This window comes from Glossina fuscipes, unplaced genomic scaffold (genome assembly GCF_014805625.2).
Source record: "Glossina fuscipes isolate IAEA_lab_2018 unplaced genomic scaffold, Yale_Gfus_2 3, whole genome shotgun sequence".
In the NCBI taxonomy this organism is placed as follows: domain Eukaryota; kingdom Metazoa; phylum Arthropoda; class Insecta; order Diptera; family Glossinidae; genus Glossina; species Glossina fuscipes.
Genome location: NW_023998417.1, coordinates 1,516,193 through 1,543,736, shown reverse-complemented (window position 1 = coordinate 1,543,736; position 27,544 = coordinate 1,516,193). Strand labels below are relative to the sequence as shown.

Here is a 27,544-nt window from a genome sequence, read left to right as displayed (position 1 = left end):
ACAAAGAGCAACAAGCATTACATCAAATTCCTATCGAGTAGAATATCTTAAAAGAGAGAGAGAGAGAGAGAGAGAGAGTTTATAGTGTGACTACGACAACCGTGTAATAATAATACAAACGACATCACTCAGATATCGCCATTATTTTGGAATCCATTCGATTTTTATCTGGTACCAATTAAAGGATGCGAGTAAGTAAGAGAGTAGAACACAAGTTTTAGTTAGTTAGTTGTTTCGATCGCCATATTTTTTGATGCACAAATATGGCGCACTTTTTGATGAAAAAATATGGCGTAGCCAGCATGGCAAACTAAAGCAACAACAATTTATAAACTAATGATTCAAACTAATGGTCTCTTATGTTCTCTATTGCTCGTGATCTTTAAAAATAATTCTGCAAGAGTGAAAGGGACATAAACACATATCTAAGACATTTACGAGAGAGAGCATTAAAGTTAAGCTATCTTATTGCAATATATATATATATATATATATATATATATATATATATATACGTAAAAATGTAAATGAATTCATTTTGTTTACATTTATAAAATGAAAAGAATGAAATGTAATAATCATTGTAAATGCAAATTAGCAAATTATCACGTCATTAAAGTGAAAAGAAAACACAAATACAAAAACAAAAATGAAAAACGAAAAAGAGAAATGCAAAAACTAGCTAAGCTTTAATACGCTTATAAAGTTTTTTGTTTTGCAAGAACATCAATATAGAAAAAAACTACAAATGTGTATGTGAGATACGTATACATACACAGATATAAGACAACTTAAAGAATTTTGTAAGTAATGTAATACATATATATATACATATATACACATTATTATTATATGTATATATATATATATATATATATCCACGTATGTATATATATACATGTAGTTAGTTATCTCTTTTATTATTATTTCTCTTACTATATAATACCGATATATTTATAATTTGTGTATACATTTGAATTTCACAATTTCGAGATATGTTTTATTTATTTATTTTATTTTTTAATTTTTTTTTTTTTTTTTTTTTGTTTTGCTTTTTCTATTAACAAAAGACGGGATATGGTTTGAAATTTATTATTCATCTAAACACATTGTTAAGACTATTTTCACATATGTACAGATAGATATGAAATGAATAAATGAATGAATGCATTTACGTATGTATGTATGTTTGTATGTATGTTACTGTGTATGTGTGTGTGTTTGTGTGCATAAATGTAAGAGCATACCTTGATCAAATTAATGTAGTTTTCATTTTCAAAAGTGATGCTTTCAAGTCGTAATAAGAAGAAAAAAAATTGAAATCAAGTGCAGTGAAAGCCACTACGAGTAGGTACTTACGAGAGCTCGGCTTTGAGCATTTTTTTTCTTTCTTTTTTTGTTTTCTTCTTTTGCCAAGAAGATTGAATTTCTTTTTTTAATGAAGAAAGAAAACTAAATTAATTGGTTGTATGTGCATACAGGCTTAGCTACCTCAATTTTATATACATAAGACGTGAGAAGTAGGAATTATATGAGATGAAAATTTGTTGTTTGCGTAATAAATTAATTTCCCGAGCTTTACTGCATTGCAAGAAATTGAAACTCGAGCTACTCGAAAGTTTTTCTATATACATCGCATTTATATTTTTTTTGGTTTATTTTTTTTGCTTTTTGGTTTGGTTACAATTAGTAAACATAATGTCGAACATAGAAGATTTTAAAGTTTTAAAGTCAATAATTTATAATATAAGTCGATCGAAAGTTGATTCAATGAATCCGTGAAAAGGTGCTACAAAACGGTCAATTAAATGTTCACATAATTAACAATTAATTTAATATCTAGAATTCATTGAGAATAAAGGAGATTATCTGGGTTGTTTCACGCCCTCTTGGCACAATTTCCGCCAACTGGAGGAGTAATATCCACCATAGAAGATGCTTATAGAATAACGTTTACGTGTTTCGTACTTTTTATACCTCACCCTGCATATCGCTTATGTCGACTATATGCTAACGCTGCATTTCTCGTACCACCTCTGTCTCCTTCAGCCTGTGACCATCATACGTGCAAACAAAATTCGAGGTTTTACTGTATCTGCGAACGTTAGTATTCGCGAAAAGCTGGAAAAGTTACGCTTATCCAAAATTTCGCAATGTTCAACTACGCATACGTTGTTGTGTACGCGAGTATGGCGAGATTGAAAATAAAATTTTTAAAAAGCTTAAATAATCGTCACTCGCGTAGATTTTGTAATTATTCGAAAATTTCATCTTTTCTCAGAAGTTCACATTAGAAAATTAAAGCAAGGGGAACTTTGATTATTCAATCTTTTATTCGAAGAGAGGTTCTATATGGATATATGTACCATTTTTTGCCAAATTTATTATTAACTCATGGGCAATTTGTTGTGTGTAATGTTGTGTGATGTAGTGTGTGTTTCAGAATCTTTTTCAATGCTGTCCCTCTGTCCGACTGATATCTGCCCACATGGTTTTCAACCTAAAAGAGATACATTAATATATCTTATATCAAGGGTGGATTCTGTTGCAAACGAATTGGATCGGTCCATTTCTATACTATCACCCGCCTTGGTATACGAAAAAAATTTTCAGTTTTCAACATATCTCGATTAAAAAAAACTTGCCAATTATATCTTGGCTCTACTGGATTGATGCGCAAAATTTGGATCGAATAGGCAGGCCACTGTTTTCAATGTCCCGATCCCTGTTTTCAATGAAAAGATCTGACTTTGAATCGATCGATTGCATTAATTTGATATGAAAATGAAATATACAAAATTTGGACTACGTAAGTCTATTTTAATTTTTTTCTTCTTAGGGTCTTATCTGAAGCAAGCCACGTGGTTTAATTTTTACTTCTACTTCATGAAGGCAAATAAATGTAGATAAGACTTCTGACAAGAAAGTAAATTCGGATCATGTCCGCTTTTGTAGGTGGGAGAAGCCAGTATCGCTTTAGGCGAAGTAGTTTAATAATATTTAAGGGTCGGCCATAATCGTCTATAATGTTTTTTTTTTTCTTTTTGAACATATGATATAGTTAATTAATCGAAGCAATAAAAAATCATTTTATATTAAATTCTGCCGCCGTTGCTTTTTTGGATTGCGTAGCTGAAGTCATTTTAAACTGTTCTAAACGATCATATATTCTTGCGATACTAGTCATTGCTGTAAGCTTTCACTGTTTACGTACGTTTATACATCATATATGCTTTCATGTATGCACTTGTAAACACAATCAAATGAATGTAAAAAGTTTTATATAAATTGATTTGTATGTATATAATATCAGTTTAGCTATACATAAGTAGGTTGAAATTTATTTTCTGAAAATTTTTAATTACAAACTATAAGTATTCACTGAAGTGTTGTGCATAGGAATACAAACAATTTGAAGTTATTTATATATAGAGATATATATAAATATCTCTATACGCACATACACAATCAATATGTATTGTGAATGTAAACAAAATTATTTTTCAATTTTTCATAACACACCTAAGGAGACAGAACATGTCCACAAGCACACGCACTTGCACACGCACACACATACTCGTATTCATATTTAAAGTATGATCCGTTTACAAGCTTTAACAATAATTGATTTTATTTTTACAAATAGACAGAAGCTATCGATAGGTATAATTTATGTAAATGTATATAAGTGGATATGTTTGTGTATCTATGTGTGAGCATGTGTTTGAGCGAGAATGCATGCATGGACCGTTCATATCCGCAAACATATAGTTAAGTGTAGGTTTGTAAGAGTGTCATATGATTTTTTCATTTATTCTTATCATTCTTAATTACAACTACATACGTACATACATTCATACACGTATCGCTACATCTTTATAGATAGATTACATAGCAATTTATTTATTGTGTATTTTCTTAAAATTTATTTCAATACATTTATGTTTCGTCCGATATGTTTGTATGCGTGTGTCTGTAGCGTGTGTTTATGCATATGTGTTTGTGTTTGTGTTTGCATTTGTTTTTTGTATTTATAGCTTGCACCAGTCTTTTCTTAAGTTTCGCTAAAAAATGGTAAAGATTTCATTACATATACAGTTTATAGAGTTTATGTCAATCGTTTTATATATTTGTACATAATTATTTATGTACAATTTGTTGCTGTACAAGTAAATGCAGAATTTCTTGTTAAGTTTTTTTTTTTTTTTTTTCTTTTTTTTTTCAAAGAAAGAAAAAGATTAAATTAAACACAACTCTCAGGACCTGGTAGAGTATCGGTTATAATATGATTACGACTGGCGTTGGTCTTCTGTGTAACCGTCAAACAATTTGATTTTGATGGTGTTAGAGTACTATTGGAAGAGGAGGTAGTAGCATGTGGAACGCTATTGGCTCCTAATATGGAGCCTAAAGCTAAACTTTTTGGCAGTGTCATATGACCGACCCCTGCATTTGTTGCTGCTGTTGCTGTTGCAGCATTAAGAACATTTGTACCGCCACCAACATTCGATATCGATATCCCCGCTGACGATTTACTAAGATTGTAATCTATTAAACTACTAGCAGTTAAGTAATCAGATATTGAAAGTTGTTCTGAGCCTAATGTGTGCGTTGTAACTGGTGGTTGATGCTGTATTACCGCCGAAGGATGCGGCAGTGTATGATGATGATGATGATTAGTGTAATGGCCATTGGCTAAATTGCTTTGCAACAGAGACGACGATGCATTATTAGTAAGTGAAGTATTGCCAACGCTACCCCCTGAGCTTAGCGTACTATTACTTCCATCGTAGTTGATATTTAATCCGAGTGGATCATACCGCGATATGTCGTGACGATTGAGTGCATCGTAGAGCAGTGGTGGTGTTTGATATGTTTTCCGGGTATCTGTGCCCAATTTAAGTGTACTGGATTGAGATGGCGGGCTATTAAGTTGTGGTTGTAGTGGATCAGTTGAGCCAGATTCGTTGTAATTGATGGTTGGAGAATCCTGAAAGTGTTTTGTTTTGTTTTGTTTTTTTTTTTTTATAGATTGTATTATTAAAGGAAATTTTATTTATTTATTTATTTATTTATTTTTTTGATAATTTTCATTCCTACATTTCATGAAAAAGTAAAGGAGTATACTACATATTTTGTGCTCTTCGTTGTTAAAATTTGAAAAGAGTAATTTCGCTGTGGAATATCTTTATAAAACGCTATCTTCCTGCTTGAAATCGTCTCTTTGTAAATGTATAAAGAAACAAAAAACGCTTAACTTTGCTTTTCATCACCTTTCTCGTTTAAAATTTTTATTTTTTTTTATTTTTTTTTTTCATTACAGAGCACAATATGTTGATTTTGTACGTTTGTTGTTGTTGTTGTAACAACAGTGCATAAATATTTTTTTAAAACTCATTGCTTTTTCTTCCTTGTTTTTGTTTTGATACTTACGTAGTTTGTAGTTGAATTACTGGCACTTACACCGCCGTTACTAGCATAGTTTGCTTTTGAGCCAACACCGCCATTGCTCGCGTTGGCATCTATAAAAATGCCACTCGGTCGATTTCCCAAAGGTGATGAAGTGACGCTACCCGTTGTACTTTTTTGAGCATTCAATATATCCGGTTGCTTTTCGATGCCTTGTTTTAATGTGTACGCAACCACCAAGCGTTGATGGCCGGGGCCAGTCTCCAGTGGTGCAGTAACGGTAACATCCATGCCTATCAAAATGAATAAAACAAATAGCAAAAAAAATAATCAAAAATAAAAATAATAATAAAAATATACTGCAAGCAAAAAAAAAAAAAAGAAAAAAACTGACGAGAAAGTCTATGCAAAAATTCAATACTTATACTCGCACGTGTGGGTGATTGGAGAGTCCATCGGTTTTTCTTCATTTACTTTTAATCAAAAATAAATATTTGACGGCTTAGAGTACCCAAAAAAAAAAAACATTGGGTAAAGGGTTTTGCGAATTTTCACAAAGAGGATCCTCGAAGATGGCGGGCGGGGGGGGGGGGGGGCCAGATTGATCGTTAGTCGATGTTGTGAGTTTTATTTAAAATTTTCTGTGGCGAAAAATTTGCGTTCATAAGAACCTAATTGTTGTGTAAAAAAGGGAATTAAAAAAAAAAAACCTGCTTGAGGTCATTTTTTGTGTTAATCTTTTATAATCATTTACGTGGTGCGGTTTAAGACATGTACCTGGCGAACGTGCTTTATCCTATTGTTTCGTTTACTTAATTTCTGTTAGTCTTCTCGGTACGCGTGCGTTTTCCTACTTTGGTGAAGATAAACTGAATAACGAGTATACTCGAAATAGGCAAATGCAATTGTACAAGTATGCAATTTAAACTTTTTTTTTTGCTTTTTTATTATTATTTGCTAAAGATTTTTATTTCCACTAATGGAATGTCAAGTCGAGCAGAGTGTCTTAGGACCTTTCGAATAGCAAGAGGAAAATCTTTATCTCTTCAATGACGGCCAACTGTGATTTTCTCAGTTGCTATTTATTGCAGGTATATTTAGACAGAGGAGTTACCATTTAAAAGTCAATCGAGAGGATTCGGAAGTTCGATAGATTAATGCCTTGAATGTAACATATCTGTGAATGTAACATAACATAAAATCGTATCATACCGAGAGCTGTAAGACTAATTAACAAATAGCAAGATTAACTTTTCTTCGACTCCTTTATAGCGGTACATTAAAAAATTCTTCCACCCAACTACACTACTGTTAACATGGAATGTTATTTGAGGTTTTTACATCATTCCGATACAGATTCTGCCGCATTTGCATCTCACTTCTACTAATGTTCGAAACATAAAAAGCTTCCTGAGAGCGTGAAGTTTGAATTCAGTTGAAAAGATTAATGCGATTAATCTATCGACGCATTTTTATAGATTAAAATACCTCTTTGACTACTCAAGGTATTGATGTCAAGTTTCACGCAAATGTTAGTTAAATGCATTTAATCATCGCAGCTTGGATCGAAGATTCGTAATGCCTTTTGATCATTCAGTATTGTATGTTCTTTAACGGGTACTAAAATATTTAAAAAATGTTCACGACACATAATGTTGATTCATTTCGGCACTTCGAACATGCTTCGACGATACTCGCATGCACTTTGTTCGCAAATCAATCAATCCGGGACATGAGAAAGTTTTAGATGCTTTTTCAAATAAAGTTAAGAAAAAGGATTTTTCAAATAGATCACGCGGAATAGAATGAACGGTAGTGTTAACGGGAAGAGAGGGATCTCCATAAAAATTTTAGGGGGCTTGGAAAGTCCATATGAAATTACAAAGCTTTCAGATATCTATATATATATATATGATAACTATATATCATATCAAATTATTTGAGGACTTGTTATAAACATATGATTACATAAGTTGACCTTTATCGATTTATATGTCAGGTATTTAATTTAATTTAATTTACTCTACTATCAAGTGTGCTTTTCCTTTATCGAATTGTTATTGTTATTGTTTATTTACCCAAATGTTTATCCTTATCATCGCATATGTTACGGCCGCCTTGGCAGCGGCGTTTCCTAATGGCAACAACAACAACAAATAGTATAGCAATGCCAACGGTGAAAAGTGTGCCGGTCAACAAAGCAGCTATCGGTAATATTGAGAGACCCATACGACCATCTGTTTAATGAAAAAGAAAATGCCATGTTAGTGTCATAGAAAATATGAGCAGACAGAATAATAATTGCATTAAATCGCAAAAATATATAAATTAATTATATTCTTTGTTTCACAAAACCATGCATATATCAGAGATCTTCTTAAAATCTCATATTTTTTCATGGTCTTTCGCTTTCAAAAAGCTTTCCTCTAAGCGAAAGTATATACATCAACCCATTGCAACGATGATAAATTGTATCTTTTATGTAAGCTCACTATTGTTTTCTACAGGTACCCATTGTACATTCATAAAATGATATATATATATATATATATATATATGTATATATATGTATATATATATATATATGGTATGTAAAAAGCGAGCTTATATCTTAATAAATATATATACAACATATATACATATATATATATATGTATATATATATATATATATGTATGTAATTATATAGAGCGCATCGCACTCGCAGCGAGCGGCGGTAATAATATATTAGATTCATTTATCATAATTATACATTTCTATGGTAATTAATCAAATAATAGTTTCTGTTGTTTTAAAGAAAACAAAAAAAAAAAAAAAATAAATAAATATTCATATTCATATTATTCCGGGCGTACGTGCTTACAACACCTGCATGCATATTCACATAAACATGAAAAATTTTATATTATATTAAGCGATTGTATAAAATTATAAGCTCTTTTATAATATAAAATTCCATATTATATAATGGATACGCAATTCGAATGGTGGAGACATGCATACATGTTATGCAATAAGCATATGCGTTACACACGCAATCGCTTACAAATTGTGATATTTTACTTATGTTTAGTTAGTATTATTAAAAAAAAAAGGAAGCGTTTACTTTGACCCTAATTAATGACTTTAAGTGCACTCTGCAATGAATTTCTTTATGCGAAAGCACTTTAGCTTTAGATTGTCTACTTGATTATAAGATCGGGGCTGTGAGAGCATAGTCCTCAGTTCTTCTTCGAAAATCTACATTTCTATGCTTAGATTTAGTTACTTATTTAGGAAATCGCTCATCGCTATTAGCGCAGTTCTACGCCACGTCAGAGGACATCTATGAAATTCACTTTTCAGCTCAATTCTTCTCTCAGAAATTCCAAAAATTTTGTAGTTTATAGCATAAGAGTTTTACCAGAGAAATGGTAAAACTATATGAGATATAATGAAGCTTTCGTCCTTGGAAATGCGTCAGGTTTGTTATGCATTCCCAAGGGATGCGGACATTTGAAATGATGCTATATTTATACCATAGCAACCTATTTAAATCATTTCTTCTTTAACAAAAGAATTCCACGGAAAAGTTAGGGTTACGCCCGTCTGGTATTCGGTAAGGGGCAAGTACGTACAAATTCTTTGGTATAACTGTGCGGAGTGTCCGTGAGCAAGCTGTAGATGGAACCCTTCCCACATCTCATGAACTAGCTAGTTTAGCTGTGGCACCTCATAAGCCTCCATTCCTCTTCTTCGCATGGTTGCCCTAAACCTTCTATAGTCGACAGCTTTACACTTTGGACTACTGTCAGGACAAATAAATATTTCTCCATTTTATGTTACAGGCCTTGAAATGCTTTCCCGCGTGAAATTTATATTCTGCCTGAAAGATGCAAGACATAGCAGCTAATAATGGACAATGCCTTGAAAGAAATTCTTCTTTATATTGCTCTTGAAATATTCCGAAGCCATTTTGTTCATTTACTAAGTCTAATAGTAGTTAGTAAGTAGATAGTAAGACCTTGAAATTAAAAAAAAAAATTCGTTTTCTTAAGAAATTTTTCTGCCATCATTCAGTTAATCGATTATCGTAAAATGTATTTAATAAGTTACAGATAAAATGCCATATTTACGGTGCGTTCAAATTATATGCATACACGAATTGGCAGTTAGTAGCACACAGAAATATTATCAATTTCATTGGCACATGAATTTTATGAACATTTACTATATAAAACTATTTCTTATCTAGTGTAAAAAATCAATAAAATGCGAACGCAGTCAGTCAGTTAGTTAGTTCGGTCGATGGTCGTAAATATGTTACTATCTATAAATTCATGTAAATGAACATTTGCTAGTTACGACTTTCTTTCTTGCTTTGCTGCTTACAATAGGGCGGTATATGTGACTGTGAACATGATGATAATGTTGATGACTAAGTGAAAATTATTATTATTATTGTTATCCTATGACCACTTAGTTTTGTACAGTTAAACGAAAGCATTTTGATATCCGTTGGGACACGTTTCGATATTCTACGAATAAGACAAATGGAAATTTGTATAGGTATGTGTATTGCTTTAACACATCACACGTTCGAATATTGGAAAGCAATCGCGCTTAAGATTAACGACAATGTTTTGCGCAATATCACAGAGGCGTCACATAGGTTTCTTTTCTTGTGATTTTTGATGATTTAACGGATTTGTTGTTGTAACAAGATTAATATTGCAATGTTTTCTTGGGCCCTGGAATCTATCACATTTGATACAAGTTCACAAAACATATGATTTCAGAATACATGCCTAATAACCGGTCGGACGACCACAGCTCCATCTGCAACAAATAAGAACTGGTAACGCAGAACCATTAAGCTGATTGCTATTTGATTAGTAGGTAAAGTAGTCAATGCATCGTAGCTTTAATTCTTTACAAGTGAAGAATAAGTGCAAGAATACATAATAAAGTGAAGTCACGGTGACGATTATTTACGTTGCTAGGTAATAGTATCTTAAGGGAACCAAGTAAAGATTAGCACACCGATAGGATTGAAATGGGCCCGAAATAATGAATACCTAGGGGGATCGCTGTAAAGTTTCATTAAATAGAAATTTTCTTCACTGATTTACTCACTGGGTATTGGCATAGCTAGCTAGCAAAACTAGATAAATAATGAGATAAAATTTTACTAACAAATTTAACATACTCTTCTAATCAGCATAAGACTTTAGGTTGATGCAGTTATATCAGTCTGAAGCCTACTAGGCTGTGCGAATTGAAATAGAAAATGAAAACGTTTTGTATTAAATGCTGATTGAACGAGAAATCACTTGCAATCATCAAAAAACGATGGCTTTTACTAATCAATCTTCCTTGCGAGAACTTATTTCATTTTATTTGTATATATGTAGAAAATCTAAACGACGCTATTCTCATGATTTCGATTAAAAACAAAAAGATAGCATAGGCGACAAAAACCTCCATCTTTTGTGATATCGTATAAAAAAGTATAAAAAAAAAAAAATGTGTAATCGCTCATAAAATTGTCTCTGGGCAAGTTTAGACTCCTTGTGCTATAACACTTTAATTGAAGCTTACAGGAAATAGCCTTTCTCTTGAAAGCCTTACTTAAAACTCATTTGCAAAACTTATTATTAACAAAAATGCGGAAAAGCCTGCAAGTAACATGTATATGTATGTTCTTGGTCGGCTTAATTCTTTTCCTTTTTTGTCTATCACTAATGAAAAATTTCAAATAATATAATATCGATTCTAGAATCTTGCCTAAGAAACACAATCTCAATAGCCAGCCGATATAGATATGCAAAGCGTTGTCCATCTGTTCGTTTGTATATTTGGCTCTTGAGAAATACGAAGCTTAAGTTAAAATAAAGTTTTGAATGTAACCATTAGGAATTTATAAGTTAGTCTAAATAATATTGAGCTCTTATAATAAAGAATTGATAATTATTCAAGGACAAACGTTAGACTTATTTCGGTATGGAATTAAATTTTAAGCAAAATTCGATATCAATTTTTTTTTGTAAACTTTTGTAGAAAAATTGAACATTATTACTAAATATTCATAATGCGTACTTCAATTTCAATTTCAAATACATTTTTGATGTTATCACATCTTTATGAAAAGGTGTTTCAACGTTAATTAAAAATCTTAAATTTCAAAATCTGCCCCACAGTGTTGAATTGTATTCCATTCAATATGCTTATTTCCTTTTTGTTTTTGTTCTTCTTTTTGAATAAATATCCATTTACTTTAGTTTTGTATAAAAATTTCAATGAAATCAAAAACAAAATGTAATTTACAAAATTAAATTAAATTTTTTTCTTTCCTTTCTTCAAAATAATTCCGAACGTTTGTTTGTTTCGTTTCTTTGTGTATTACTATGTTTTACAACACAAAAGGATTATCTTCTTATCATTTTGAAATAAATTTTAAATAAATTGCTAACGCCTACAAAGACTATCAATTTTACTTAGATAAGTACACGCATTTATATAAATTTATTAAAAACGAAATAGTATACGAAAGGATAGGAAAAATTTTGATCCAAATGGAATTTTTAAAATCGGTAAAAACCTTTCAATTGGAACGCTTACTATATATGTGTATTGATCTGTTAATAAGCCATATACAAATGCCAACAACAACTTCCATGGTTTCATGTTGATCCAAAAAAAAAAAGAAAGATTTTCGATTATATAACAAAGATATATAGGATTCAGTGAGGAATCGTTGCGTATACTAAGTAATGAATGTTTTTCGAAATAAATTTCGAATTAATTTTGAATCCTAAATAAAAGATTGGTGGGGAGTGACGTTTGTCGGTCCTGCAAATTAGAAAATTTAAGTTGAAAGTTGCCCTGATTTGCAAGAAACAAAAAGACACCAATTGAAGCAACTGGCACTTGACGTAGGCCCTAAAACGTGTTTTTACTTTCCATAATCTGAAGAGAATTTTTCAGTAGAAAAGTACATAAAGAATGAGTAACGTTTCGAAAAAGAATCAAAACTCGCCATAAAAAAGTATCGTTAGTCCCAAAAGAGTGCGATCGTCAAGATCCCTTTGCAAGGCGTTAAATATATTTTCGAAATATGAGAATTTTTTTTATATTTTTTATTTTACATCTCTTGCTTAATTTAATATTGAAATGTAAGTCATAATTTCGGACATAACAAATGTTATAAAATATTTCCATCATTCATTTTTATAAACTGTAAGGTATCTTACGAACTGGCTTTAGAATTTAGAAGTGATGACAATGAAAGGTTCGATGTAAAATGATGTTGTGTTCTTGTTCTATTGTTATTGACTTGTAAGAAAATGATAACAATTTGAAATATAAATGAAAAAATATAAAACATATAAATGACGAGACAATATATTCTGTTTGTTTATTAGATTATAGGCAATTTTGCCAGGCACTAAAAGTAATACAATGAATGAATTTTTTTCCCCCCCTTTTCCCGATTGTCCCCTCACCAAGCACGCTGCAGAGAGAGAATATTATCAAACAAAGAATTCTTTGTATTATGTCTTAAATAGACTGACAGAGATTCCTAGGAGATAAATTTCACACTTCACAGGTAAGAATATATATGTACATGCAATGTACAATGATAAATACGGATATAGTTATACATACTGTGTGAATAAAATTTTATTAAATGAAAATACATTTCTTCATACGGCTTAGGTTTTAAGGTTTTTTGTTTATTTCGTAGAGTAGAGCATAAATTGAATATAAGCTGTTACGCAAAAAGAGAAAAACAAAAAAAAGAAGCAAAACTTACCTTTCTACGGAACATAATGTAAATTCATTCGTACATTACACAAGAAATTTTCAGGTTTTCTTACGACAAAAACCAAAAACCGAAGCTATTAGAGATTTCTCAAAGACAGCAAGCTTATGTCTAAGAAGGTTTGTAAGCATGTATTTCAGTTCGATAGTAGATTTGCTTCCCTTCTTGCTGATATAAACCATATTTGCTATGTAAAGACATTTTGGATGCCTACTAGGTACGTACCGCCATGTCTAGAGGACGTAAGTGTACAAAGCCATGTTCTTTTACAGCTTCGACATATGACAATGCAAAAGTATCTTCTTTTTTTTTTTCTTACGAAAATGTCGAATTTTCGTGTTAGAGAGCATTCGCTAAAGTCAACTTTTTTTTTACTCGCAAACGACATAAAACAAAGTCTTGTTTTGCATCGCCGCGTATCACGGGGTTGAAAAGTGAATCAGGCTTAAAAATTTATGTAATGACCAAACAGCCAGATGGACTGTGAGTCCAAGTCGCTTTGACAAGAAGACAATATTCTATATTTTGTGGGTGGGTGATGGGCTAACTCTTAGTCTGATGAACCTGCTAATACCGAACGCTACAAATTTTTCAAAAGAGGAGCGAAATGTCAAAAAAGGGCAACAATTGACTTGGCTGCTGCATCAATCCATATAAATTTGGTACCACTCGGTTTGGAAGTGTCACTTCCAGGGATTAGCCCATCGACGTCGAATCCCTTCGATTATCACTAACTTTTATTAATGAGACGCGCACTTGCTAAACAGTGTTTCTCTTCTTACGAAGACATATGAAAATTGTTCAATGAGTGGCTCGCCTGAAAGAAGCAATAGTTTTTTTACGAATGGCATCATCAAATTATCAGAGAGATGGACAAATATAGTTCTCAGCACGACAAAGAATCCTTTGAATAAAATATGTATTCTCTACGAAAAGAAAATTCCCGTTTTATATGTGTAATCGAGTAAATTTTTCATATCGTCATCGAAGAGAAGAATTTATAAAAAGTGAGTCCGCAAGTGTATTTCGCATCGACTTAATGGCGATAGTACAACTGCTCTTCTTACGTACCTTGTTAAAACATTCTTGTTCGGGAAAAATTAGATAGAAAGTTGAAACTTCATGATCACGTATTAAGCAATCAACGAGAAGGCGCGTATTTACGTGAAAGGCGAAATCGAAATTAAAGACGTGACCTAAGTCGGGATACAAGCACCAGCCAGAAAGGAGCACTTAAGGCAACTGAAATGGCCAAAGTTAAGCACACTATAATATGGTCTTTGCCGTAAGAGACATTAGATATAAATAAATTCGTTTCAAGCTGCGTGTAATTTTTTATTTTTATTTTTTTTTTTGCTTTTAATATTTGCTTAATTAATTTTTATTCGAGCTTAAAGCCTAGTGGTTGCTAGTAGCGCGAAAAATCTCATCCAATTGCTTTGGCAAGTCCAGCAGAAGATGAGCGAATCGATTTTGCTCTGCGTTACGAATATATATATAAATTTTGAGGATATTCTGCACATAATTATAGATATTAGAAAGTTTGCAAATAACTAATACATCCTGAGATGAGATTATAAAAAACATTTTAAGAATTTCTAATAATGAATCCTTTATTCTTCTGCGAAATTTCAAAAATATTTATTTGTATTTTTTCACTCTAATGCAAGAAGGAAGAGAAAAAAACAAGAATTCTTGAATGACAAGAAAATACGTAAGAGAGCAACTTAGAGATAGACACATCTTTGAATTGAGATATGAGAAATATATTACTTAGTAAGAATTTGATTTGATTAGATCTATCATAAGCAAAAAGTCAAGATATCTACGAATTGGATAAAGTTATCATTAATTAACCAAGGTGCAGGTAGATGTACAGTAGTTTTTTAATATGAGCGGCAACAAACACAACGTTATTAACCAGAAACATTGATCCATGATGTAACGCAAATTATATATTATTTCCTTGTGAAGTCATACTTTTTATTACAACCCTTATAATGGAGTAGAGCTGAAAAGGTTGACTTATACGGTCCAAACATAGTACAAATGATATATATATCAATCTATATCTCCAAGCGCTTTTTCCAAATTCAGTTTTTGTTTCTTTTTAGGTAAAGGAAGGAACGTTTATATGGGAGAAGAAATAGTAGAGAAAAACGGGAGAGAAATACTTATACATATAGACTTTTGTCGAGGGCGAGGAAAATAATCATAATAATGGTTCGCAATGGTCTCGTGTTATAGGACTCGTCCTTTATCGAAAATATGTACCAAATTTGATTACAATTTTTCCAAAACTTTCGATTTCTTACATAGATAGACCGACAGACAACTATATATCGATTCATCGGTACAACAAAAAGACAAATCTATTATAATGTCTTCTCAGCATTAGATAACTGTGCGCAAGCCTAGTATGGTATGAGATCATAAGACGTGTAAGGTGTAAAATAAGTTTTATGGGCTTGAGTTAATATTCGTGCATTTTCATATTATAGGCTCCTAAGTCTCGTATTTAAGAATGAACAGTAAAAGTAATTTTTGTGTTTTTGTTCATAAAAACCACAACAACTTAGATACTTTTTACATCGACAATGTAGGGAATACGTTGATTTATAGACGAACGCAATGCGTTTAGGACAATTACAAGTAATTTTTCAAACAGCGACAATTATATCGTTATGGTCATGGAAATGATAATGAACTTTGCATACCTACTTAAGGCAAGAAAGCGAATATATGCAATAATAAAATGGGACTTGGCTCTGCATCTTTTCGTGAAAGTCACTCAAAATCAGTAAACAAATGCAGTTAAAGAGAAAAAGAACGGGAGACAGAGAGAGAGAGAGAGAGTGAGAGTGAAAGAAAGCAAATTCTTATTTATATAATACGAAAGGTAAAATTTTCCTCTTATCATCTTTTTTTTTTTTTTTTCTTTTTGTTGAGCTGAGAAGGCAGTCAATGTAAACACCGGAAAATTTCATTTGTGCCTTCTGCCAAAATTCCATAAAGTAAACAATATAATTGCAATTAGTTTTGTTTGCATTTCGTTACCTTATGCAAAAAATTTAAAAAAAAAAATTATGTTTTTCAATTTTTTTTTTTTTTTTATTTTATTTTTACCGCTAATGATATTTAGCGATAAGAACAAGTTAGCCAACTTGCGTACAACTAGAAGGATGTATATATATATATATATTTATATATATATATATATTGCTTACTTCAAGCTCTATTAAAATGAATGGTAAACATTTTTTTTTTTTTTAAATATTTACATAAAAACAAATTAATATTTTTCAAAATCTTTCCACTCCTTTACACGCACACAATTCGGTGACGCGAGTTTATTATACAAGTTCTGGTGAGAAAACTAATCAAATATTTGTTAAACATGAGCATGCTCTGATTACGCTTTAAACCTATGCAATTATGTTATGCATGATTCTATAAAAGAAGTTGGTAAAATTTTCCGGTTTCTGTCCGTCCGTGTATCCATAAATTATCATAATAATCACGTAATTAATATCACTTACGAGTAAAATTAAAAAGTGTTGAGCAAAATATGATTACGAGAGTCTCTCTTAGCATAAATTTGCGACAAGTCATCTCGGATGTTAAGTCACTTTTCATAAATAGTGGAACAACAGAAAATTGCAGTAAAACTCACATTCTATCTCATATATATATAATTTTCATATACACATAAAGATCCTTGAAGAACTTTACACACTTTATAGATTAAATATGCTTTCAGAACTAACGCAAACGATTACAAGGTTGAAAATGTTGCTTGCAGTGAGAAAATAATCCGTAATTTACCGTTTTTACGGGTAAAAGGAAGGAATCGCGGCTAACCAGTCAGTGTTCGCGAATTAAAATCTTATTAAGTGCGGCAAAGTGTACTGTGATCGTAGCTATGGTAAGAGGTGCGTCGATAGAGGCGTAACATGTACGCACTGGGCTACTGCCACCTCCTTCCCATCTTTTTCTTTTCCGTCACTTTCTTACGACTGGCACAGTGTTACACGAACAGGGTGCACCGTCTGAGTGACTCGTCATATTTCACCAAAGCGGAACTCAATCTTCTTTATATGGACTTTCACTTTCAATATGCTGCTCGCAACGACTGATCCGTCCGCGATTTATGTTTTCTGGTGGGCGAAGCGATAAACGAGAAAGATTGGCATAGAAGTAAACATCGATTCCTCTCAATGGTCTTGAGTCCACAGACTACAAACGAACTACATAAACAGACTGCGATGGTTCATTTTTGCAGGATTGGGCAGAATATATCTTATATGTTCGACTCGACTCATCTGATCTAAAATAATCCTTGAAAGATTTTATAACGAGTGATGAAGTGTGGAGTGGAGTTTGAAATAATAATGAGCGGTGATAATCAAGGCATGTATGGAACAAAATTTATTTTGGTTTCGTAGAGTAAGAAATGCGCTCAATACTTTTTAGATAACAATAACGAATATCCCGATTGATATTCATATGTCTTCACATATTCTACAAATGAGTTCGTCCTTGACCGCAAACAGGGTGGTTGACAAATTCATGAGAATAGTGATATATGTCTTCTTCTTCTTGTTTTTTCCCGCCATGTTTTTAGACTAAACTTATATTCTTATGCAGCATAGGTTGCGTAAGATTTCATTGTTATAGTAAATTACCTGAACGTTTCTCTGCCTCATTAATTGGTATATTCTCTAAAATGATTGGCTCTGAGCGTCCCTTTTGATTTACGCTGTACACGATAAGATGAAGTGCGGGATTTGGATCCGGATAGTAATCCATAGGTGTTAAATCTATCAAAGACATAAAGAATACATAGAAAAAATATGCTTTAATTTTGGAGAATTTCTCGAGTCAATATCATTATCATATCGTTACATGTTGTAAATGCGTGTACATGTTAGATAAATCGTATGGAATTTTATGTAAGTAGATGAAAGAAGGTACACGGATAGGCAGTTTTTCATAGGTTTAAAATAAATTTTTGCAAAGTAACTTTTCGGTGAATTTCCACTTGAGAGGCTTTTGCTGATGAAAACCTCGCATTCACACACACTCAACGAATAATCACACATGAGCGCATTTTCTGATTTACAGATAATTACCTTTAATGAGTGTATTTTCTGTGTTCTATCCTTTTCCCTATTCAATGTGCAATGTGGTGTTCTTCGATACGGGTATATATGTTTGTGTATATATATATATATATATATATATATATATATATATATATATATATGTACATTTATACGCTAAGGTATGAAGATTAATTAGATGGTTTTAAGTGGTAGCGAATAGATAGTAGATAATAAGTAAAAGAAGAGAGGGGATTAGTGGGAGGGGGGGTGATGGAGGTTGATGTGCACATTGTCAACAAACTCTTTTTAGGCATTGATAATGAGGTCTATGTAACAGTAATATAAAGTCTCTTGTTCGCTCATTTCGCGCTACCTCTTTCTCGCTTCTTTTCAAAACAAATTTACCTGTAAATGTAATCATCAAACTTTTCGATTTTTGTTTTTCTCTTTGAAAAACTTTTTTACCAATAGCTAATGACTATTAGCAAAAATTAAACAGTAAGAAATTCATGACTTTTTGTTCAAGTATACTTTTGCTTGTTTTCACTACAAGCACGCGTGTGTAGTATATGTCGGACAAATGTACTAAAATCAAACTTTTCGCTGCTTATAAATAAGAAAAACGAAATTAACTTTTCTCCTTTTTGTTTTTTTTTTTTTCTTGTTTTTCTAGTTTATACTTTTCATTAAATTCTTTCACTTTGTAAATATAACGATATATATATTTATATGTGCGCACGTGTCTGTGTCTATTTGGTTGTGCGACTGCTGTTTGGCATAACAAAAAAAAAAATTCACATCACATCACCACCTACACCTACACACCTCCCAATATAAGCTGGCTTTTGTGTAACGGTTGCCAAAAATTTTTGTTGGCTCAACTCCATCGTTACCTTTTACAGATTATTTTCGCGTGTTTAATGAGCCAAATTTTGATTATTGAAGTCTTTTTTTTTTTTTTTTTTTTTTTTTTTTCTTTCGCCTTATTTCTTTGGCATACCAAGTGTACGTACGTTGGTATATATGCAACGCAGTTGATAGCAACATTACACAAAAGTAGATGATATTCACATGTAACGGCAGAGGGATTCGAGAAATTCATTTTAGTGTGTTTGTTAGTTTGTTTTCATTCTTTGCGTTCTTGGTTGGTTTTTGTTTGCGTTAATCTATTGATGAAGCTTTTGCGTTAATATATTTAAATGAATATGTCTAAAAAAGATAATCTAAAAAGTATTAAGCCTTTCGTGATTAGAAATTGACAATGAAAGTGTTGTGATTAGGAAAGCTTTTGAAACCTTTTCTTTTTTTTTACACACATGACTATAATACGTCTTTGATTAACGTTAACATCTTTCATGAATTCGATGCTTTCAGAATTTTTTAGTGAATAGCAAGTAAATGCTAGGTTTTGTCATGTAACGAATGTACTAAGACTTGTAAACGAAGACCTTCCAAAATATTTTTAAAGTGTCCTGCATAAGTTAAGGATAAGGATCTAATGAAGTTAGCTGAGTTGACGACATCGTTAACACAACTGATTGGCGACAATTCTTGCCACTGCTAACTAGCGGCAACTGGAGCGTTACTTTTCTGGTGTTACCCAAAACCTTCTTCAAGAGCACCGAGACACCTCTCAAGCCACAAGCATTATTTTTCCAAGTAATTTTCATATCCTAACAAGATCGCTTTATAACAAAATTGTTATGGGAGATAATTTTAAGTGTGGTTATATTACCTCGGAATACGTAATTTGCTATCAAATAAGGAAATCTAAGCCCAAAAGCACATTAGCGACCGCTCACAATATTATAATGCCGGTATAAAAAGTGGTGACAGGCTCCCCGCCTGAAATGTTTAAAAGTTCATTACGCTCTATATGGATATCAAAGAGGAAGTGGATCAAGTAACTTTTTTTCTCTTTTTTTTTTTAACCAATCGTACAAAAAGCAATTATCGAGTTTCTTACTTTTATGTAATTACCTATCCCTAGCACAGCTCGGATACTGTTAGATTCCAGGTCTTTATATACTTTGCGAGTGTACTCGTGTCGTTATTTCGACTGTTTGCCAGACTACCATTCACTTCGTTCACTTGTACATTGCAGTTCAATGCGTGGAAAACATTTTCTCCATCGAAATTTCTAGAGCAAATACAATCGATTGTCTTTCTGGATGTGACTATTAACTGACTAACTTTTACACGCACCGGTGCAGCATTTTAACATTTCTTGAAATGAAAGCGTAAAAAGTAGTGAAAAATATTCGCATCTCTACCGAGGTACGCGCAAGGAGCCAGTCCAGCACATCATACATTCGAATTAGACGGCGTTCAACTGGATTTCTCTGACTCAAATACATATATAGAGCTGATGGTCAATTAATGTGAAAATTTGCAAAAGCTCAATACTTTTTCGATTATTTATTATACCCAAAAGCAGGCCTGTTTGCGTATGCATCTGCAAATATTTGATAATACAATCCATGTGTGCATGTGCGAATATCTAAGTATGTGTTTGCTTGTTTTAAATAATTTGTTTGTGAAAATTTAACGAAGCATAAAGCTACGATTACTGAGATGGGATGATGAGTTGAAGTCTGTAATTTCCATCAACAAATTCTTTAACAATTACTTATATGTATGTTGCTTTACTAAACTAATAGATAAAAGAGAGAGAGAGAGAGGGAGGGAGGGAGAGATGAAAAAGAAAGAAACGATGTCTGTACACGAAAAACCTCTTCATTAGAGACAAAGCGTATTCCTTATGTGCATTGATCAATGTCTTCTTACACACAAATTTCATTTATTACTTACCGCTTAAATCAATGCGAAATATTGGCACATCTGCATATGTGCTCGATGTGTTTAAACGTAACTTTTTCGTTTTTGAATCATAAGCTTCCAAATAGAAATGTTGCTGGAGACCGCCATCATAACCTGGCATACATTCTAATTCCATTGTTGAATAGATAATGTTATCATAATTATCGAAATTAATACTACTACCACCACCAACACCACCACCACCACCACCACCACCACCACCACCACCATTACCACCAACACCGCCACCGTTACTGCTTGAACCAAGGCTATTGCTACTGCTTATATCTGAATTACCGTAAGTGCCGATAAGACTATGGGTAGCAATGCCGTTATGAAAATTGTATTCCATGCGTGAATAATCAAAATGCGGCTCATTATCAATGCTTGCCTTATTGATGGCATCGTTGTCGTCAGTGTTGTCGTTGTCGTTGTCGTTTTCATCATCGTCACCACTATCAACAACAAGAGCATCGTCATCGTCATCATCATCGTTATCATTGTCATTATCATCGATATCATGTTCTAGATTCTCGTCTCCGTCAAGGCCAACAAGATTTTCAACATCATCCATACTATCTTCCATAGTATCTTCGGAAATTCGATTATTATTGTTGTTGCTGTTGTCGTCATTAGAATTATCAATAGCTTGCAGTTGTGTTTCCTCTTTGCTGTTATGGCTTAGCTGTTGTTGCTGTTTCATAGAGTAATTGTTTACAGTTGACTGCGGGCCATGCTTAGTATTGACCGTTACATCGTCATCGCTATCATTATCTTCCAAAATTTTTGAATCAGCTAGTGTGTTATAATCGTCTAGCATACCATCTAAAATATTTTGTGCATCCTCATCATCTGTCAGTTCATCTTCTTCAATATCGTTGTCAGTCTCACCATCGATTTCATTGATATCAAGTTGTGCATCATCGTCTTCTTCTATTTCATTAAAATTACTGTTATGGTTACTTTCAACAATTTTGTTGCTTTTGTTTTCAACATCGTTATTGTTACTAGTAGTACTGCTACTACTACTACTACTACTGCTAGTACGACTATGACTATGACTATGACTACTACTACTACTACTACTACTACTACTGCTTGCACCGGAACCTGTCTCAATACCTATAGAACTGTTGTTATCGAAAACATCAATGTTTTCTGTTTGCTCATCATCCCCTTGATAGGCGCTGTCACCGGCGTTAACTGCCACCACGGCTGCCAATGATGTCTCTCTACTATTAATAATTTCAACGGAATTCGATGGTTTTGTGGGCAGCTGGATATTTCCCGTTGCTCGACTGATTATTTTAGGTGCACTCGGTGGCAAGTTTGATTGTTGTTCTGCTTCTTCTTTACTCCAATTATTATCGTTTTCAATACTATTCCTTACTTTCTCAGTACCGTTGCTGCCATTCATATATGCGGAGCTAAGTTGAATTTCAGATAGGTTGGGCATCTTACCGAAATGTCGTTCTTTGTTATTACGAGCTGTCAATGATTTGCGTATACGTTTTTTATCATTCAATTTTAATGAATCAGGCTTGATATTAAGTTCATTTCCATTGCCTGCAGTTGATGGTTTGTCATCCTTTACTTGAATTGTGCCGCTGTATTGCTTTAATGTAAATGCCGAAGTTGAAGTAGAAGCAGAAGCAGAAGAAGAAGAGGAAATGGAAATGGAAGAAGAAGAAGAAGAAGAAGAAGAAGATGAAAAACTCATGCCATTGCTGCTGACGGCACTAGATTTATCTTGTTGTACCTTCTCTCGGCCAATTGCAATTTCTCGTTTGTTGATATGTCTGCTCTGTACAATTGATAATGACGCTTTAGATAGTTTTTCTTTGGCAGCCGACTGGTGCTCGCTACTGTTATGTGGATGAGGATGAGGATGGGAATAATCATGATGATGATTATGATGATGATGATGAATTTCTTTATTATTCAGTTTTTGTTTCTGTTGGATTTTGAGAGACTTGTTATGATGACTCTTACGGCCGGTGTTTAGTAAGATTTTCGTTGTTTTTATTGTTCTTACCGCTGCCATAACATTTTCCGAAACTTTTGCAGTAGACAGTGACAAAGTTGAATTCACTTTTCTGTTTTTGCCAATTTTACTTTTCTTATCTTTATCATTCCAATATTGTTGTTGTGCTTTTTGGCCTTGTTGAATACGTTGATCTTTCCCAGTAGAAATTTTTGCGATATCATCAACAATGCTACCGTCGTTTTTACAATCTTTAGCATTGTGGTATTGCATTTCATATCTTGAAGAACGTTTTCGGCGATTTTTCTTTTTTATATCATTGCTGATGTTGTTGTTTTTATTCGCCTTTAACTGCGCTGGCAAAGATAATCCATCATTTTGATGATTATTGATAAACGACTGCGATGCTGGAATGGCAATTGGTCGTTCGCTTGTGGACTCAACGGTATGCGGACGATTCTTATTAACACTTGTGGTTTGTTCTAGCGATTGTTTTGTTCTTCCTTTCGATTGCTTTGAAATTTGTTCGTCTTTAAAGGCCACCAGCGACTGTGATGGGGTAAATGATGTACGCTTTTTTAGACGCTGTTCTTGTTCGTTATTTACGTTTACCGTTGATGCTTGCTGACGATATTTTTGCTGTATCATTTGTTGGTGCCTGTTATACATGGTTATTGACTGGTTTTTTCCAACTTGTTGTGCCTCATGATTAATGCTTTTATTGTTAGTGCCGTTGGTGTTTTTGATAGCAGTGGTTGTACTACTACTAGTGGATCTCTTATTATTGTTATTGGCGCTGTCATCATTATTGCTGTTGCTGTAGTTTATTTTGTTGCTTGTCCTCTTAACGTCATCAGTGTAAACTTTTCTATTGCTACTGATTTGATTGCTATTGTTGTTGCTATTAGTACCACGAATGCCACTACTATTGCTGTTTTTATTTCTACTAACGTTATACGGATGCTGTTGTTCATTATGTCTCTCACGTACATATTCCATATGCGGGAAATTTGATTCGTGCCTCCCATACTGTGTTGGCATAGCCATCATCATTTGATTGGCGTGCATTGTTGTTTGATTCGATGAATTCAATGAAGCCGAAGTCACAACATAGGGCCGCAAAGTACAGTTACGCAAAGCTCCGGGTTTAGCTAAAGCAATCCAATCAAAACAATGCAAAGCAAAAGAAAAAAAAAAATTCATGAAAAATAGCCATAATAATAAAGCAACATTCTAATAAATGTCCAAAATAAAATTGGAGACATAGTGAGAGAGTGAGAGAGAGAGAGAGAGAGAGAGAGAGAGCGGAGCGACAGTAGTAAAATTTTTATTGATTTGTAATAATACAAATTTTTGTGGCAGCTTAGAGAGCTGACTTGAATTTCTTTGTACTATTCATTCAAGCAAGAATTAAAATTTTTTGTTTGTATAAAAATCAATTTCTTAACTTACCTGCCGGTACAACTTGAAATAAACATGGTTCTGATTGTTTACCAATAGAATTGCTACCCCAGCAAGCTAATGTACCGTAATCGCGTTCACCTTTTGGCATATATATTAATTCACTAACAGTTTCCACTGAAACGATAGAAGTAGAAGAAGAAGAAGCAGATTTTTATCGTACAGTACAGTACACGCGCATCGTAGTAATTTACCATAGGCTTCAAAATGCGTTTCATTCGATTCAATGTACGTACGATGTATATCACCCGTTGTTGCCGGTTCTTGCATTGTAGCGAAATGCCCAGATGGTACTTCAAAGTGTTCGCCACTACTAGAAAAAGTCCATTCAAATTCAATTTCGGGTGGATCCGAGTTAACACGGCACGGTATGGGTACCGCTTCTTCCAATGACGCGCCAATAACAATAACTGTACTTGTACTGCAAACGGGCGCATCTGAAAATATATTTATATTTATGTATTTATTGGCGCTTATGTAACCTCAAAGCCATTAAGGCCTATTATAATAGATTAAAATGTCTGTCATAGATGCAATAATAAATTCAAATAATATAAAATGCTCTTAAGCAATCTAAAGGAGAAGAGAGGAAAATTGAAAGCAAAGAGAATAAAAAATAAATAAATAAACAATAAAAGAGAAAGAAAGAATAAAGAGTAAATAAAAAAGAATCAGGAACCAAGAAGGTAACAAGAGTAGTAAGAAAGGAAATAAGGCAATCACACCTCCATCTAGCTAAGTAGCATACTATGTAAGCAGCTAATCTCATTATTAATGGCGAAGGTTAAAAGCCTATGTTTGTAAGTGCGATAAGAGCCTTTAAATTGCTCCAAGTCTCTCCTAGCAAGGAAATTATAAGCTCTTATGACACTTACCTGAAAAGATTTGGCCAAAGAGCACGTATCTGGAGGAATCAACAGAGGATTATTACCAACTGACTTACTAAAAGCAAAGCGATTAAAGAAGCTCCTCTCGACTCCTGCCACAGGATGATGTTTTAGAGGTTAAGGAGAAGTCTAACTTTAATAAAATTAACGAAAGAAGAACGTGGAGACCTAGATATGATGATATCGCCTCAAGGAGAATAAATATCTAACTATACGATTATATAATAGCCTCAGGTTCGAAGTTCATGGAACTATGAACTGCTAGAGGCATAATTGAAGTTTTGCCCACCATATTTATGAATTAAATGGGTGTATAAAGGGGGGGGTGTCAAAGAATAAAACTTTCCAAGTAGGAAATAGACAAGAGAGTACAAAGTCATTAATGTGTGCAATCAAAGCATAACCTATTATCGACATGCACCCCCAGGCATTTCAAGCTATTTACAATTCAGATACAGATTCGGGGGTCGAAACGTTATCGCAAATGATTTCGCCCAATGTACCTCAAGTTCATTCACGACCACATAAAGGCAAATACAGTTAAAATGCTAGTCAATATTAGCTTGATATCCTTCCAAATGGTCAAAACTAACCGTAAATAAAATCTGCAAATCATAAGCAAATGTGTAGGCCTTACACGAAGTTAGCTTAAACGTGTTAAAGAAATCATATAGGAACAATGAATCGAGCCCTGAGGCACTCCACTTCGCATCTACCACGGTTCAGACTTGACAACATCCACAGAGGTAGGATTTCATCTGAGCAACAGTGGACTTCCAAAAGTCAAAGTCCCGCCCGAACTTATAAGTCAAAAGTACATGCGACACCCAATCAAAAGATTTAGTTAGATTCAGTGATATTCTTATCACTTACTGCATGTCGCACTCAATTCGTAATAGCCGATATACGTAACCCTTGTCTGGTAATAAAGCCGTGATATGCTTATCATTTACATGTATGAGGCACTGAATGCGTAGTAGTCGGTATACATAACCCTTGCCTGGCAATCCTAGTTTGTTTTCTTTTTCTCAATAAATTGCGGCTTCCAGATGCTTCAGGAAAACCATCCACTGAAATCTTATTGTTTAGATAACAGGGCTGCGGCATAGCTTAGTAGATAAAAAGCGAGAATATCAAGTCGGCAAACAAGAGTTCTATATACAGTGCAGAAGTCCACAGCACCTACAGTGAATGCTCGATCATTAAAAGCATAACACTTAACTATCTCACACATGCATCGTCTAACAAAGGCAACATAATGGATCTGTATAGCAACTTCCATCTGATCGTCCGTCCATCCGCTCAAACGTGCTTTTTATCGCAAATATCTTTCTATCATTATTGTCTATGTTCCACGTATTATTTTGCAATTTCCCGACGCGGGCAAATAAAATTTCAAATGAAAATATAATACAAAGAATAAAATTGTAATAAACAAGCAGATATAGTAATAATGATGAGTTTGCAAAAATCAAAATTGTTCTGTTTTTGTTTTTTTCTTTTGTTTTTTTTTCTACTTTGCTTCTCTAATTTTTTTCCCAACAAAACATTTACAAACTCATCTATTATTAGATATCATTTATTCATTTTTCAAATTACGAAACATTTTTGAAAAAAAAAAAAAAAAAAACGGCATAAAATAAATTTTATAATGCATTTTTTCCGCTAATGAATTATGCATTGTTATGATAATGGAAATAATAATAATAATAATAGCAATGCTAACGATATAATAAATATTTATATGATTTTACAATTTTCGCCGTACCAATAAGTATCCAACACTTTTCTCAATATTTTATTTAATTTTTTTATTAAGAGTAGGTTAGGCTTGATTGTTTAAATTTAAGAGATCTGCGTATTCAATATAAGGTGCATTTAAATTGCGTCGACAAAAATTTAGTGATGACGAATATACTCGTCATATACATAGTGTATCTGCTATGAACTTGGATTGTAATCAAATAACTTGACGCACATTCTATAATAAATACGCATTTGTAAGGATAAAAATTTTATGAGAAAATCTCTCAAAAACGGATTGGACAGATCACGACGTATATATTCGTCTTGT

The 27,544-nt window shown here is 33.0% G+C and overlaps 1 protein-coding gene across 2 annotated transcripts in view; it reads right to left on the bottom strand.

The window, feature by feature from the left end:
- Positions 1-2,826: 2,826 nt before the first annotated feature.
- Positions 2,827-27,544, bottom strand: part of LOC119635094 (serine-rich adhesin for platelets) — a 189,051-nt gene continuing 164,333 nt past the window's right edge. The window contains exons 11-19 of one of the 2 annotated variants that reach the window (XM_038029663.1): positions 24,778-25,020; positions 24,575-24,700; positions 22,898-24,273; positions 22,261-22,753; positions 21,130-22,071; positions 17,899-18,033; positions 7,488-7,646; positions 5,434-5,702; positions 2,827-4,990 (exon numbers count right to left, since the gene is read on the bottom strand). In XM_038029663.1, coding sequence (XP_037885591.1) covers positions 4,244-4,990; positions 5,434-5,702; positions 7,488-7,646; positions 17,899-18,033; positions 21,130-22,071; positions 22,261-22,753; positions 22,898-24,273; positions 24,575-24,700; positions 24,778-25,020 — 4,490 coding nt within the window. In that variant the 3' untranslated portion in view covers positions 2,827-4,243. Of the gene's footprint in view, positions 4,991-5,433; positions 5,703-7,487; positions 7,647-17,898; positions 18,034-21,129; positions 22,072-22,260; positions 24,274-24,574; positions 24,701-24,777; positions 25,021-27,544 lie in introns of both variants that reach the window. The other variant, XM_038029662.1, reaches the window with a different exon arrangement.